Genomic DNA, 17,871 nt, shown 5'->3' with positions numbered 1-17,871 from the left:
TTTCCCAAAAGATGACGACCAGGAGACACAGCATCTACAAGTGTAGAGTGAGATCACAGCTACGATTTCCACAGAATTATCCATGTAGGCAACTCACGACCAGTTGTGCGAGTAAGCGTTAAGTATTAATACATGTATGCGATACTGGCCGCGGTTTTCGACAAAAATTATTATCATACATCACTCATTGTTACATGTAATATGCCGCTTTCAAACGACGCCACCGTCTAACAGTACTTTCAGTACTTTGATTTCTTACTGTGGATCCCTATTTCATACAAGGTGGAGAGGGATTTCAATGTCTTTGGCAAAGTTAGGACAAAACCCTTATAGGTCTATTACTTAGGCTAATACTTAGCGGATCACTATAAAGGGTTTTCAACGAAGGTGAACATAACTTTTGGAAAGTGTTGATTCAAACTATACTGATAAACTGATTCAACTAAGTACGATTGGAAACCGTTTTTAAGAACGAAGTAGTCTTTGCACGAGTTGACTGACACTTCTCCACTCAACCACTTCCGGTTTACGTTTTCACAACAAAAACACGACACAGATGATCTCATTGACACACATCAGCTGACTAGATGGGACCGTATCCAGGAACAAACTCGGACGACACATTTGACTATCTTTTTAAGATTGTGTTAATTGGGGACGCCGGAGTTGGAAAGACTTGCGTTGTACAGAGGTTCAAGTCGGGAACATACGTCGAGAAACATGGATCGACCATTGGGGTGGACTTTACCATGAAGACGTTACAGATTGATGGGAAGCTGATAAAGGTACCCACAAGTAGTCCAACCTAATGTGTATCAAATAAAAGTACCCTCTCTCTAGTTTCGTTTCAAACTTTCAAGATTTCAAATTCATAAGAGGGGGAAGAGATCGTATGTATACTTTCATTTTGCAGTGAATATTGTAAATAAATCTCTTGTACATTGAAGCTGCAGATATGTAGCTCTATGGAAAAACTCAGGTTGACATTATGTAGAGCTAAAGTTCTTCATATGCTAAAATTTGGAAAAAACTTTATTTTTAGCTCACCGAGACGAAGTCGGGGGGAGCTTATGCTATACCCTCGGCGTCGGCGTCGGCGTCGGCGTCCGGACCTGGTTAAAGTTTTTGTTGCAGGTCCTGTATCTAACTTATTACTTGTCCTATCTTCACCAAACTTGCATGAATGATGCATCTGGACCTACTAATGGACTTGAGAGACTTGGATGCTGAATCTGGGCCATGAATTTCAGATGCTGGAGGAGGTTAAGGTGTTTGGAGCAGGTTAAAGTTTTTGTTGCAGGTGCCCTTTGATAGCCATTTCTAAGTTACTACTGGTCCAAACTTCACCAAACTTGCATAGATGGTGTGTCTTATGATACTGATGCACCTGACAGGCTTGAATGCTGAATCTGAGCCATAGGTTTCGGATGCTGGATGAGGTTAAGGTTTTTAGAGCTGGTTAAAGTTTTTGGAGCAGGTGCCCTCTGATGATTATATCTTACTTACTACTGGTCCTTACTTCACCAAACTTGCATGGATGGTGTGTCTTATGATACTTTTGCACCTGACAGGCTTGAATGCTGAATCTGAGCCGAAGGTTTCGGATGCTAGATGAAGTTAGGTTTTTCGAGCAGGTTAAAGTTTTTGTTGCAGGTGCCCTTTGATAGCCATTTCTAAGTTACTACTGGTCCCAACTTCACCAAACTTGCATAGATGGTGCGTCTTATGATACTGATGCACCTGACAGGCTTGAATGCTGAATCTGAGCCATAGGTTTCGGATGCTGGATGAGGTTAAGGTTTTAAGAGCTGGTTAAAGTTTTTAGAGCAGGTGCCCTCTGATGATCATATCTTAGTTATTACTGGTCCTAACTTTACCAAACTTACATGGATGGTGTGTCTTATGATACTGATGCACCTGACAGGCTTGAATGCTGAATCTGAGCCATAGGTTTCGGATGCTGGATGAGGTTTAGTTTTTTTGGAACAGTTCACATGTTTAATATATGTAGGTAATAGCACTATTTCAAACTTGCATATATGATCTAACTATAATATAAATGAATGGCAGAGGTAGCTTCAGATGCAGAGCCTGATCTCCATTATCAAGGATGCTAAAAAATATATCTTAGTTATTTCTGGTCCTAACTTCACCAAACTTGCAAGGATGGTGCGTCTTACGATACTGATGCACCTGACAGGCATGAATGCTGAATCTGAGCCATAGGTTTCGGATGCTGGATGAGGTTAAGGTTTTAAGAGCTGGTTAAAGTTTTTAGAGCAGGTGCCCTCTGATGATTATATCTTAGTTATTACTGGTCCTTACATCACCAAACTTGCAGGGATGATGCATCTCATGATACTGATGCATCTGACAGGCTTGAATGCTGAATCTGAGCCATAGGTTTCGGATGCTGGATGAGGTTTAGTTTTTTAGAACAGGTTACATGTTTTATAGATAATAGCTTGCATAATTGATTTAACTATAATATAAATGAATTGCAGAGGTAGCTTCAGATGCAGAGCCTGATCTCCATTATCAAGGATGCTAAAAATTCTCCTACCTCACTCAAACCTGCTTGATAGATGTGTTTGTTGTTAAATGATTTAACATGATTCCTATGATATAGTATTCTATGATATGATACACTATTGTTTTATATGATACAATGTAATATCATACATTATATTGTAAAAAGTTATATGATATGATATGATATTGTATCAATTTTTTTGTACATTATTATATGATATTGTATTATGATATTGTTATGTATAGTATTGTATATTATTATACAGTATTGTAGAATATGATATTGTATAATATATTATTTTATCGAATGATATTGTTTCATATTATATTGCATATATGATATTGTATCATATGATACGATATTGTATATTATAATTATAGCATATCGTATGATACAATATTGTATAATATGATATTGGTTTATATAATATATTGTTATATAATACATGAAATTGTATTATATGATATTATAAGATATCATATAATATGATATTGTATAATATGATATTGTATCATATGATATGATATTGTATAAAATGATATTGTATTATATAATATCGTACTGTATCAGATGATATTGTATCATATGATATGAAACAATGTTTATCAAATTATATTGTATCATATGATACAATATTGTGTATCAAATATGATACAATATCATACAATACAAAATTATACTATATTATACAATATAATACCATATGTTACAATATTGTGATGTATTATGTGATATGATATAGTATCAAATAATGCTATATTGTATTTATATTAGATATTATGATATTGTATTATGTGATTAAATACAATAATGTATAACACGATACAATGTCATATTATATGTTACAAAATCATATTGCATCAATATTTATTACAGTATTATATTGTATTAAATGATATATATTGTAAGTATCATTGGATGCAATATCATATTTTATATTATTGTATTGATAAACATTGTATCTTATAATAATGTATGAAATGAACATAGGATTATCATACAATTTTTTTACATATGATATACGATATTGTGTCAAAACAGTATCCATGAATATCCAAGATCATTAACTATGATTTTCATATCATATGATAAAGGTGGTTTTAAAGGTGATGCCTCATAAAGTTGATGCCTCGTCTCGGTGAGCTTTGTAATCTGTGATTACCTATGTTTGTATATAATGATAATAATGTATTCTGTCCCTTTTTTGAATAAGTAGTAAATACACATACATCATACATGTCAGTGAAAAAATAATTGAAATCATTTCTTCTTTCATCTTTTTTCCTCTTATTTATAATTTAATTACCATAAGGAATTCAGAAGAATGAAAATGAAATTTCTTTTGGGTACATAACAAATTTTATCCATTAGAAATCCTCATGACCCCTTTGCCCAATTTCGAAAATATATCATTTGGATACTTTTCATTTTGTTTGCAATACAAAATACTGATAGAATTTTTGTGTGGGTCTGTGTCAATTTAAACAAGAAGTGGTAGAGGGTGTGTTTCAAAACAGAAAAATGGACTTTTTTCATTCACATGGTTGGCAGTGGTGAATGACTGTTGTTTGGGCACAAAGGTATTTATGATTTTCAAAATATTAAGCAGAAAGTGGTTGAAACTTAAACTTGGGACAAAGTTAATTGCATTCTGGGAAAATATGTGTAGCGTGTACTTCCAACAAATCATTCAGACATTTGACAAAGTTGTTATCACTAAAATTAATTGCCTCAGACTTTCTCTTGAAGACAGACCTAGGAAAGTGATCCATATTTTAAAAATTCATTTGTAAATTGAGAGACCCCTTTTACAAAACATGACAACAAGTCACACTGGTTCCCCTCATGTGGCTTGTTAGAGTATTTATGAGAAATTTATAAACAAGTTAAGTGATTTCAGTTGAAATAAAATGTCAGAAGAATATTTTTATATTAAGTACCAAGTTATTTGCACACTATGAGTAAGGAATTTAGATTGATCAGGCCAAAACTAATGCAAACTTATTTATATCATAAATTGTAAAATTTTGGTATGTGATGAACTAACGTGGCTTGGTATAATTATTCAAACCAAGTTTTCCCATTAGCTAAAGATCTGCAGCTAAATCTAATGGATACCAAGTTTTGAAAAGCCAAAGGAGTAACGTAGACTAATGCAAGAAAATTTATGATGTCATTAACTATTTATCTATAACATGTCTAATTATATGTTTCAGCTCCAGATCTGGGATACTGCCGGTCAAGAGAGGTTTCGAACCATCACCCAAAGCTACTACCGTAGTGCCAATGGTGTTATCATTGCTTATGACATCACCAAAAAGGGGTCCTTTGAAAGTGTGCCTCGATGGATCGAAGATGTAAAAAGATATGCGGGACCAAACATTGTGCAGTGTATAATAGGTGATTACTCTTATATAAAGTGGAAACCACTTACTGGGAGAACTTGCGTTACTTCCTCAATGCTTTAAAGATCATGTGGCACTTAATATGACAAATGAATTTTCATCCTATCATGTTTATCTTATAGATATTTGCTCACTCTCTAAAACTTGCAATACTACTAGCCGTGTAATTTAAATGCCTTGTGAGTTATCAGATTTTAGGAATGATTTTACTTTTAAAGTAATATGTTTTACGGTGCGACCGTTGGGGCGAGCACAGCATGTGATCAAACAATGAATTATAATAAATTAATAAAATAAAATTAACAACGTGAAATTTGAATGCCAAAAAATAAAACATACCTATTTTTCAGTAAATTTTCATTATTCATAGTTTATAAGATTTGTTATAATTCATTTATTTATATGTAGAACAATAGTTTAATCTCAGATACAATGTTGTTAAATAATAAAGATTTTAATATATAAATATTCATTGCACTACATCTCCTCTTTTAAAGTGATTGTGATTATGATTGATTGATTGATTTCCCCCTTTTTTTTTGCAGTAGACATTTTTTCTTAAACTTACATATAAAACTTGACTCATCATAGAGCTCCCCCCATGCTAAAATTTTTTTCATTTTTGTCAATTTATACATAGAAAATCGACTTACCATGGATTTGCCCCTCCACTTAAAAAAAAATAATTAATGTTTAATTTTATTTTTAATTTACGCTTAAAAATATTTGCTTATCATGTTAAAAGAACATGGTGTTGTCCCCCCCCCCCCCCCCCCCCCCCCCCCCCCCCCCCCCCCCCCCCCCCCCCCCCGCATGTAATAAATGGAAGTGAAAATAAAGAAACCATTGAACTGCTAAATAGCTGAAGGACTAGAATTTTCATGATTTATTTTTCTTTTTGCTTGCAAAGATTTTTTGGATGAGGCTGCCATCCACCCACCCACCCCCTTTAAAAAAAGGCGCTGCTACGTATATAACGTTACGTTTCAGGAAATTACCGTAATTATAGTGAATAAAATATTTGTGAGCATTCATCCAAATTAGTGCAATTTACAACTGTTTCCTGTATCTGAAGAAATGTCCTTATTCGTCAGCTGTTCTTTATCTTAGCCTTTGCAAGATTTTAAGAGGATTTTGGTCATTTCAGCAGATTTACAATAACTTCAATTAGAGTAATTTCCCCTTATCAGTGCTTATTGTGACGTCAAAGCTGACGTTGGTTAAGTGTCGTCTTACTCTTTAAAACTCCCCTGAGAAATAAAAGTATGCGAAGTATACTGTCTTATTTACTTAAAAAGCATGATGTTCTTAAAATTACACATCTTATAAGCTTTTCAAAGGTTTTACACTTTGTACTTTGATTCTCGGGAGAACGTGATGTTGGAACGTGAGGTTGGAAACCATTGGTTCTATGAATTGTGGGTCAAAATTTACTGACTCCGAAAAAATATATCGGATCAATGTGTAAACGTTTGTGACGTCACACGATTATTTTTGATTGAAAGTGTACTGAGGTGAACTTTAGAGGTAACATTGACTGTATGTAGCTTACATCGTTATTGTTTTTACTGTCTAAATTTGTCTTGCTGATTCTCGTAGATCTCGCTATAAAGTACTAAGTCATGTAAGATTAACATACATGTGAAACTAGGGGGCTTGATCAAGTAATTCATTGATGGATGAAAGTATATAAAACTTTGAATGACTGTAAAAATGTGTACCAGTTGTATATATTAATTTCATTTTCTTTTTTTCAAAGTATGCTTTTCTTTGTTGTATCTATGAAAGTTGAATTTTTTTTTACCAAATTAGAATAAATTTCAGAAGTAAAATGATTTTGAAACAACAAGAGCAGTACCCTGCTGTAAGCAAATTAATGGTTGACTTGCTTTAATAGTTTGGTGAATCAATTGAAAAAAAGGAACATCCATAAAATTGGATAACACAGTATTATTTAGGAGACAGTTTTCTTCTCTAGATTACAATATATATTTGGTATGCAAATATTAATTAAAGCACAAACAAAATTAGACTTAACAATACACTATGATGTCTTCTATATAATAATGATTGAAGTCAAGACTCAAAGTTCAATTCAATGAAACGATTTTGTGTATACTGTGTCCTAGCTGTAGATTTAATTGTCAGATAAAAAGTACACATAAATGTAAATTTTATGTATTGCTCAATTTCCTTTTCTATTATGTAAGCAGGATGGAAACTTACACTTTTACATGTTCTTAAACAGAGAAAAAGATGAAAATGATTTATTGATTCATATTTCAAGGAAATAGAAATAACAACAAAATCAATCGTCCAAATGATTTTCAGTGTATACAGGTGTAAGTAATTCAGCATTTGTAAAAGATATTATTTATGGTTCTTAATTTACTTTCTTACAAGTTTACAAGAGTTAGTGTTCTTTACCTTGCTTCCTTGGTCCTTGATAAGAGCAAGAATATTTCACATGTCCTGAAGAAGCACATATTTTCGTTGGGTCAAAATTTTGTTGTTTTTTAACAAAATAAAATTCCATTAGCATGTAATTTCGTCATATGGTAACTCTTTTGTATTCATTATCACTTTGGTTAAAAATTCTTCATGGATTTAAATTCCTTGATTTAAAATGCAAACGAAACTAACAAAATTAAATACTTCAACAAATATTTCTACTTCTACAGCATTAAACTGGTTTTATTTACTGTGGAATCATTAGAATTCGTGGTGGCTCAATTTTCGTGGTATTCGTGGGTAGCCCTCGCCCACGAATTTACATCCTCAATGAAAACTAATTATAAAAGGTTTGATTTACCTACTGAGACTAAAAACTGAATCATTGACGAAATTAGATCCCCACGAATAAGCAAAAAAACAATAATCCACGAAAATTGGCCCCCACGAAATTAAATGATTCCACAGTATGTAATGAAAATTGATAACTTTGTTTTTGAGGTCCTAAAACAATTTCCCAATGCATGAAATTAAAACCCAACAAGTACATGTACAATGCCCAGGAATGAAGATTCGTTATCTATCAAAATTCAATTTTGCATTATATAAATTATCATAATATTATTTTAATTTGTTAATTGATGAATGATAATATATTCATAATTTAAGGAAACAAGAAAGATATGGAGCACCTGCGGGAGGTGAATTTATCAGAGGCCAAAGCTTTTGCTCAGCATCATGGGATGGTTGATGCCATAGAAACCAGTGCTAAAGAAAACACTAATATAGAAGAACTCTTTATGGAAATGGCGAAGGTAAATTATGTTTCACAATACACAGGAAAGTAACCATCTGTTGATAAGACTTGATGTGCATGGATGTATTAATAATATAAAATAGTGCTTGAAAGTCTTTCTAGAAAATATTTTTAACTAAATAATTTAATTTGAATTTCAAACAAAGTAAGCACTGTGATGAATATATTTATATATAGTACCATGCAGTTGTGAGTCATTTTGCAAAAAAGCATAGACTGACTGTATTTTATGATACATGAATCTCAGAATCTGTAATATACAACAAAACATCAAAGATAAGAATGAAGAGGAAAATCCACCCAAAACCATTTATTTATAAAGGGAAAAAAATGCAATTTTCAACATACAGCAAAACTCGGTTATAACGAAGTCACTGGGACCTAAGAAATTTCTTCGTTATATCCGTAATTCGTTATAACCGTATAAGAAATTCGGTAAATTTACATAGCTGGGGATCCAAGATGACTACGCTATATCCGTAAATTCGCAATATCCGTGTTCGTACTAAACGGGTTTTACTGTATTTAATTCGAGTAAAAGGGGATCTGATTGGTTATCAAGCCTGATGTAAATTTCCATTTGCCCTGCTGAAGCTGGGGGTAAATAAAGTGACATCACAATGCAATGATAATAGACTATAGTGATGTGATGTAACAGTGTGTATAGATTTATTTGATATCTGACATAATTATCATAAAAACAGTAAATAACATCATCAGGTACCATTACATACTTGCTGCACTGCCTAAATTTTCTCGTTTTCATGAATTTGATGGCTCCTTCCCATTTTTTAGAAAGAAATCTCTGTAGTGTTGAAATAAATGTAATTTCCCTAACAAGCTATACAAATAATGTGGAGTTTGATAATTGATTGCTTAAAGTACAAGATACCCATCAAAGAGAGTTACAAAATGAGAATAGAGAGAAAAGGACAAAAATCCCATATTTTTTTTATGAACATGATGAAAAATGGTGAACTTGAATCACAACGTTTTATTAAATAATAAACTTAATACTCATTAAGTTCAGGAATTTTTTTAAAAGCATAACTTTTGATTAATTCTGAAGTAAATGAAACTTTTTTGTTGCATTTTTAAATTATTATTTTTGCTCAGTGTTATATAAAATGCACTAAAAAATCTGTAATGTGAAATAAATGGGAAAAAATGATCGAACTTGCACACAATCTAAAATATATTGTTGACTTAACAATAATTGTTGTTTATTATTATTTTGTGGTAAATTATGGTGATTTGTTTGTAATCTGCAGAGGTTAGTTTTTTATGGCTTTGGAACAACATGGATATATTCACTTGAAATTTCGAAAGCGTGACTGTTCTATAAGTCATAAGATATGAAAATGACTTGCACAGGCATGCATGTATCTTTAATAGCCATTAAATCCTCCAGGTGTAAACTCTTTGGAATATTGGTATTTTATTGATAAATGCTTTAGTATGAAACGCCTTAGATAATCTTGAAGTTCATAATATGATGACACTTTAACATTGCATGCTGATACTTCAACATAACATGCTGATACTTTAACATTACATGATGGTACTTAAATTTAACATTATGTGCTGATACTTCAACATTACATGCTGATACTTTAACATTACGTGCTGATACTTCAACCTTTAACATTACATTCTGATACTTCAACATTACGTGATTGTACTTTAACATTACATGCTGATACTTCAACATTACATGCTGATACTTTAACATTACAAGATGCTACTTTAACATTATGTGCTGATACTTTATCATTACTTGCTGATACTTCATTATATGATGTTACTTCACTATGCAGTGGTTCTAAAAATAGGGAAGCGTCACCTTGGGATCGACATACGCTAAAACTCAAATCACATGGATGTCTGTAAAGGTTGCACAACACTATTTATTTTTACTATATATTCTTACCAAAATTACGCAACTTTAGATACGGGTAGCAAGTTTAAAACAAACTTCTGGGTAAATTCCTCTTTACAACTTTTAAAACAATTGTTCCTAACCAATTTAGTAGCAAAAAACACACAGCCATCCACAAAGGCACGAGAGTTTGTTTACATCAAAGTTACACATGTGCTCGTAAATCATGTCCGAGCCCTTTCACACCCCTGCCTAAACAACTGGCATCAAAAATTCAAGTGACCTCGTATTTTTACAAAGGTGGGAAAATCAGGCATTTTACATGTTGTTTTTTTATCTCAAAAAAAAGTACAGTCCCTGTCGCTGGCGAAGGGGAACTCGGGAATTATTTTCACTCAGCCATGTTTTGACGTGAACCTTCGAAAAAATAGTGTTGTGATACCTTAAAGTTTTTAACACTGGGCCCTCCCAATAAATGATGCTATATGTGCGTGAGGGACTTTTAAAGGAATCAGAGTACAAGCAATCAACCAGTAGATCCCAGTGCAGGCTTTTAGCGTAAGCATCATTTAGTTAGAGGGACACAGACCTACCACTCAATCTCGACAAGTAAATTTTAAAAAAAGAGGGGGGGGGGGGTCAGTTGCCCCATATTTTAAAATATTTGATCTATTAATCTACATATGATTGAATTTCTATATTTACATATATGTGTTTTCACCTTGTTTAAAAAAAATGAAATGTTCAGTTCGTAAAAATGTTATTTTATATTATGTAAGTTTCCACAAAAAGCATGTCGGTTAAAAGGAGAGTAATTAAAATGAGCTTGGCTTATATTGCTTAATCTCAGTAACCTAATGCATCTGCATAAATACATGTAAAAAAAAAAGGCTGGAACTGAAGAAGTACATAGTACACTACAGCTCATAAGAGAGGATCTCTACTGAATAAAAATAATGGCGGAACATACAATTTGTTTGGGTGCAATGTATTACGATAACCACACATACAGCTTATAAGATCATGGCCCCATTCATCCAAAGGATAAAACATTGCTTTGCTGTTGAATCTGATTTTAGCAGTAACTGTACTGTTGAACAAATCAGTGCTTACATTGTCCACTCCTACATATGGATACAGGGAGAGCCCATCAATCAAGTCCAATCGAACATGAATGACAGAATTCTGTTTGGGTGCTATTAATATTTTTAGCTGTCCGCTCTGACTGAGCGCCAAAAGCTAGATTGGATTCTGAATGCACATTTTAGACCAAATTAAAATCCCCTAAGGGATTTTTCATACCTCCTGATTTTTATGCGCTGAGCTCCAATGGTCTCACCATGCAGCCATTTAAAAAAAAAAATTAAAATGACCCTTTTAAAAGACAACACTTAATCAAACAGTAGCATTTGTTGAGTAACTTGATGTAACCTAGTCTCAGTGGGCCTTAAAATTTAAGTCCTATCTGATCAATCTCTGAAACAGAAAAACAGCCCAGTGTTAAAACTTTACAGGCATCCAGGTGCATGTTCTGAGTTTTAGCGTGTTTTGATCCCAAGGTGACACTTCCCTATTTTTAGAACCACTGCATAGTGAAGTATCATCATGTAATGAAGTATCAGCATGTAATGTTGAAGTATCAGCATGTAATGTTAAAGTAGCATCATGTAATGTTAAACTATCAGGTGAGCATGTAATGTTGAAGTATCAGCACGCAATGTACCATCACATAATGTTGAGGTATCAGCATGTAATGTTAAAGTAGCATCATGTAATGTTTAATTATCAGCAAGTAATGTTTAAGTATCATCATATTATGAAGATTATCTACATAAGGTAGTTGAGGCATTCCATACTTTAGTGTCTACGAAACAGTTCGCTACAATATCTGTATGCTAGAATTAAAATAAACTCTTATTAACTATTAAAATTTCATTCATTAGTTGCATGTAAGAAAAGTTAAATAAATTGCCTAAATCTAGAACTAGTAGGCCAGAATTAATACTTCTTTATATTCATTTTCATTTTTGTTCTTGAATTGCTATATGTTTTTTGAGGGTATTTTTTGCAAATCAAAATTTATATTCTTCAGTATTCAGATACTGAACTCTATTTTTTAATGATTTGAAGAAATTATTTAAATACTTTTTTATATCTGTGTTTAACTACATTTGCATTTTTATTTTTACATGCATCCTAATCAAGTTTTGAGAAAAAAATGAATTGAATTTGGAAGCATTATAATTTATAAATGTGAAACTGATATTCACTTCCAGTCCTACATGTAATTAGTCGGAACATGTACTTCACCTTTGGGACATACCCTACAAATTTGAAATCCACTGTCAGTCTCTCACATGCTAAATGAATGTGGGCTAAATACATCTTTAATCTCAATTCATTGATAAGAAACCAAGCTCTTTAAGTTATAAAGTTACAGTTTTTAGGGATAGTGTGGAAAGTATTAAACAGTTAATGGACAGATTGACATCATACAAGGTTAAACGAAACACCTCAAGCATTACGATTCGTTCTTTACACTAAGGTACGATGCATTTCTCACGTTGTTTTAATTGTATTTTGTGGTATTAATAATGAAGAGTGGTAGGAAATACCATTTACGTAGAATATATTGTTTTATTCGGATGCAAAAGAGAGGAATACATATGCTTTAAAAAAAATTATCATTCGACATAGAATTAATGAGAAATCATATACTAACAATTCATACACTAAGATTAGAATTATATTTTTTCTTCTTTTCTATTGATCGTATACGCTTGCTGTTTTTGAAAAAAAAAGTTTTTCATGACATGCATAGTTCGGATTTTTTAATCACTTTTCACAGAAATAAATTTTTAAAAACGTCCTACTCTTTAAAAAAAAAAACAATTTTCAAAAGTAAATGAAAAGTAAAGACAAATTTTTCTTGAAGTGTTATTCATAATAAAGGTAATGTAAAAATTAGAAAGGAACCCCTTTAAGCAATGATTACGAAACCTTTCAATTTTGCATATCATTCTGTTGATAACGTGGCAGTCTTGATGATGTTGAGTCATTGAAAGTTTATTTCTTATCAAATCTTGTAAGTGCAAAAAATTTTAACAAATTACTGTGGTTTCATTAATATTCAAGCTTATCAATTTTCGTGGATACAGTGAATATCACAGTTTCAAGGATACGTAAATTCGAGACCGATGACCATATCAATACAAAATCTTAATAGAAATTGCACTTCAATGAACATTGAATTTCGTGGATCAACTTAACAACGAAATCCACGAAAATTGGTATTCAACGAATATTGATAAAACCACAGTAGTTGGTAGATCCATATACGTTTTGTTTTATTAATATAATAAACATACCTAGTTTATTATTAATTGATCAAGTATCACCTTGGCTGACTCAAATTTTATCAGAGAAAGACATTTATGGTAGCCTCATTACTCTCTGGGGGTTGTATAAAGTAAAAGAATCAAAATCTTGTTGTGGAGTATTCGTTGAAAACTCACAAAAGATTAAACAGACCGTACATATATTTTAAATCTATTCACAACGTTGTTGAATTTGAAAGATCAAGAGTACGTCACTACCTAATACTTGAAAAAGGATAAATTATTGAACTGGAATCAAACAGTTGACTTATTTTTGATAATTCAATCTATCTATGGAGGTAAACTTAAACTCTGAGCAATTTTCTTGACTGTTTGGAAGTTGCACATCAGAATGTTGCAATCTGTTGCTTTAGTATTGCTATTATCTTGCAATATAACTCAATAAACTTTCAATTTTCTTCCAAGGAATTGAAGAAAAAATATGGCGGAGATTCTGGCATCGAGAACACTACTTCCTCCAGTAAAATTCAGCTGAATTCTCGAAGTGTTGGGGGAGGTTTCAACTGCTGTGGAAGCTAGTATGAAATCTACAGACTACATTGATTGAACCGATGCGTAATATGAATAGTGCTAACACTGATGAGTACTGTTGATAGCCATAATTTGTGCAATTGACTGTATTTTAGATGAAAATGTCTGATTGATGATGTATGCGTTATTTTGGGGAAGGATTTCATGTGCACAATTTCCTGTTTGTTCTAAGTTGTTGTGAATGTGTTTGGCTGATATTCGAGTGTAAATCTGTTCATTCCAAAACAATTGAATGATTTTTTTGTTAAGGAAATTTGGTATGAGGAGTATTGCTTTGACAGGTTTTTTTTTCATTTCATTGTATTGATGTTTCTTTCATTGAATTTCATTAATTACGATCAATTTCAAGAAACGAAAAAACTAATATGGCTTTTTTGTTAAATAACTCATCAAATGTATGTTATTTTTACGGAGTTAACGCATAATTAAATACAACACAAAATTTTTCACCCATGAAATTGGTGTAGGAATTTGAAAAAAATATTACTAATGTATGACAGGTACGTTTGAGAGAATTTTGTGGAAGAGTTTTTTCTACAAGCGTTTATATATTGTAATCTTTAATAAGAACAATGCAATTTTAGAAAACTCCATAAATTATAAGCATGCCCACGTATTATTTTACTTTCAAATGTTAATGAAATATAATTCAGAAATGCTGATTACCTTCACGAGATAATATTTTTTTCCCTTTGTATTTTTCCTGTAAAACGAGAGTAAGACTATGAGTAAGTATATACACAACCACATATAAATATTAATTTATCAAATTAACTCACTTTTCTTCACATCTTATAATATTATAGAAAGCTATTAAATAAAAATTTCTGTGTATTAATTCATAAAAAGATCGATATGTAAACGTAAGCAGCCAAATTCTTTCTTATTTTTTTATGACAGTTTAAATAAAATAGATTTGAACTTTACTTAATTTATAAGCCAGAAACGATTATTCACTGTACAAAGGACAACAACTATTCGTTTCACTTATTATATTTGATTTTTTAAAGATCTTTACCGTAAGATAGGTTAAAGATATAATTTTTATGAAGTTTCCGGCACGATGTTCAATTTCCTTAAGACTTCTGTCAATTAAATTAATAGAAAACTTATTTAAAGTGAATTTCATCATAATTCAGATATTCGTTTTTGCAATCAGGAAATATCAAGCTTTGACTATTTGATAACTCAAAATGACTAAAATACTAATTTTAACAAACGTTAAATATTCATTTTAAAAATTTATTAACAGAGATTTTAGAATATTTCCTCTTGACTGAAAACTACATTGAAAATAAATGGGAAGTATATTCAATTCGTTGTAATACTGTGGTTTCATTAATATTCAAGGCTATCAATTTTTGTGGATTAAGTGAAAAACACAGTTTCAAGGATACGTAAATTCGTGGCCAATGACCGTATCAATACAAAATATAAGTAGAAATTGCAGTTCAATGAATATTTAATTTCAAGGAAAAACTTAGCAACGAAATCAACGAAAATTGGTATTCAACGAATATTGATGAAACCAGAGTATCGCAAAAACGCAATATTTGCCTTATAACTCAGGTTGCTGTGTTTATATTATCTATACTATTTTAAACAGTTCTATGTATTGAATATTTTATACTTGGGTAGTATTTAAATGGAGTGTTTATATATACACGAAAAAGACTTCACATGACACATTGGTTGAAAAGCTGACCATTTACAATCGTTTTTTTTTATTGACTGAACTTTTTCATGCGATTTCTCGGTTAATTCAAATACCTGCTGTTATATATATATATATATATATATATATATATATATATATATATATATATATATATATATATATATATATATATATATATATATATATTCATATGTTGTATTTAAATGAGTTATGTATTACTAGAAGTCGTGTTGTATTTTTGTTTTATATATTATGAAAGATTTTTGAAAACGGAAAGATGCACTCTTATGCACCTCGATGATAAGGAAATATCAGTGTTACTATTGAAAAGATTATCTTTGATTTTCTAGAACCAACCACTTAAATATTACTTAGTTACAAAAGATTACTTTTATGCATGAAAGTCAAATGGTTTAATTATTTACTTACTCTTACAACACCCTGGTTTTTGAAAAGAGTGTTAATAAAGTGCATTAAATGTCAGTATCTAATTAAGGTTTTATTTTGGAAGTAATGTCTTGGGTGTGAATTGTGTTTTTTCAGTGCTTTTCTCTTTAGTGTTTGTAGATAGCAATAAATTAAAAAGGGGGAAAACTGTTTCCCGCCTTCAAAACTGATTATGTAAATTTACTGTAAGTCCTCAAGATTTAATTTAATCTGATCATTTTTGGCTATCCAATTACACGTTTGTCATGGTGTCTTTAATCTTTGATTATATATGATGACAGTTAAAGATCTATGTTTTTCTATTTACATTATATGTAAACAATACTGAAGGCTACTTCTTTATATTTAGAGCTTGACTCATGTAAAGATTACGTATCTTGAATTGTTTACCTGGATTTTGAGAGCTTTCATTCCCTCTTTTTATTTATCTCTGACCTACAGTTGTGCTGTACAAGATCTTATATAGATAGAAATGAAATGTGCTCTCTTTTAAATGAATTTTATCATTTATGTATTTACTATTTATCTCAGTGTATTGAATGTCCGATAATATATGTTTATTACAAGTAATGATGTTCTGCCTCTTGAAATTTGGTAATTATTATATCAGATTTTTTGTGATCTTTTTAATTGGAATTAACGATAAAATTTTATAGGAGTCGCTAACTTTTTAAAAATGTACCAGTAATAGATTATTTACTTAGTATACAACAAATCAATGAAATCCGGGTTGTTCGTATAGTTACACATTGATTTAAATGAAGGTTTTAAAAGCATATTTTTTTAAAATAAACTTTCTTCAGAAACAGGGATCATCTTAAACAGAATTTGATCTTTTATTATGGATAGCACATTCTTACCATTCGTTTTTATGGCCATTTTTAACTTCATTTGGTGTCGAGTGTAACATTGCTTGCTTTATTGGAAGTTATTTTTGATTATTTTCTTTCTAAAAGAATATCATTGTGAGTGGGTGAAGCAATTGATGTTGATCACAATACACAATATTCTGTTCTTACTTTTGTCATACAGTTTTTGTTTATTAAAATGCTTTTACGGTCAATGCAACGATTTCTTCTTTTTTTGTGATCAAAATATCCTCATAAGGTGACCGCTTCATGTAAAGATGGTTAGAAATTCTAGAATACAATAAATAACATGCTTCTTTAAAAACAAATGATTATAATCATAGTAATTATGGACTTGTCATTAAGAAGGGATCAAATGAACATAACATTTTCTCATTTCTCTACTATTATGGGTTCTTGCACTAAATATGGCAATTTTAATGTGTGCAAATTTTGAGTGTGAAGAATTGCGGCATTATTTGATTTATTGGAATAATAAATGAAACTCTTGCTACTAAAAAACCCAAATAATTTTCGTTTTAACGAAACTTTTATGTAATTTTCCTCATTTACATTACAGAAAACTCATGAAAGACAATTTTGGGGGTTTTTTTAACAATGAAAAATTGAAAAACTCATAATTTTTTTCTAATACGATTTACTTTGCATTCCAGTTTTCTTTAATATTAGAACTGGACATCGTCTTTTTTCGGGAAACTGATACAGATATAAACTCTTATTATTGTTTAAAATATTTACTCATTTTGTTTTGAAATTTTCTTGGTTATTTTTTTATGATCAGTCAGTAATATGCCGTTTAACAATATACATCACTGGACTTATTAGTAGATAACTAAAGTATTGTGTAAAGTTATTTTTTTTAA

At 31.1% G+C, this 17,871-nt stretch overlaps 1 protein-coding gene across 1 annotated transcript; it reads left to right on the top strand.

Moving 5' to 3' along the window:
• Positions 1 to 499: 499 nt before the first annotated feature.
• Positions 500 to 17,202, top strand: LOC128159310 (ras-related protein Rab-43-like). Its single transcript, XM_052822366.1, has 4 exons — positions 500 to 785; positions 4,750 to 4,933; positions 8,059 to 8,204; positions 13,889 to 17,202. Exons 1-4 carry the CDS (start codon positions 588 to 590, stop codon positions 14,000 to 14,002), a joined length of 642 nt encoding a protein of 213 aa, XP_052678326.1. The 5' UTR covers positions 500 to 587; the 3' UTR covers positions 14,003 to 17,202.
• The last annotated feature ends 669 nt before the right edge of the window (positions 17,203 to 17,871 follow it).

This window comes from Crassostrea angulata, chromosome 8 (assembly GCF_025612915.1).
Source record: "Crassostrea angulata isolate pt1a10 chromosome 8, ASM2561291v2, whole genome shotgun sequence".
NCBI lineage: Eukaryota > Metazoa > Mollusca > Bivalvia > Ostreida > Ostreidae > Magallana > Magallana angulata.
The sequence above is the reverse complement of the archived record's forward strand: the minus strand, read 5'-3'. Positions and strand labels throughout refer to the sequence as shown.

Bases quoted from the DNA above. Each gene is read 5' to 3' on its own strand.
- LOC128159310 (XM_052822366.1), top strand. From the start codon at position 588: ATGGGACCGTATCCAGGAACAAACTCGGACGACACATTTGACTATCTT. The intron at 786-4,749 runs GTACCCACAAGT...TATATGTTTCAG, and splicing joins TTGATGGGAAGCTGATAAAG to CTCCAGATCTGGGATACTGC. The intron at 8,205-13,888 runs GTAAATTATGTT...TTTTCTTCCAAG, and splicing joins TCTTTATGGAAATGGCGAAG to GAATTGAAGAAAAAATATGG.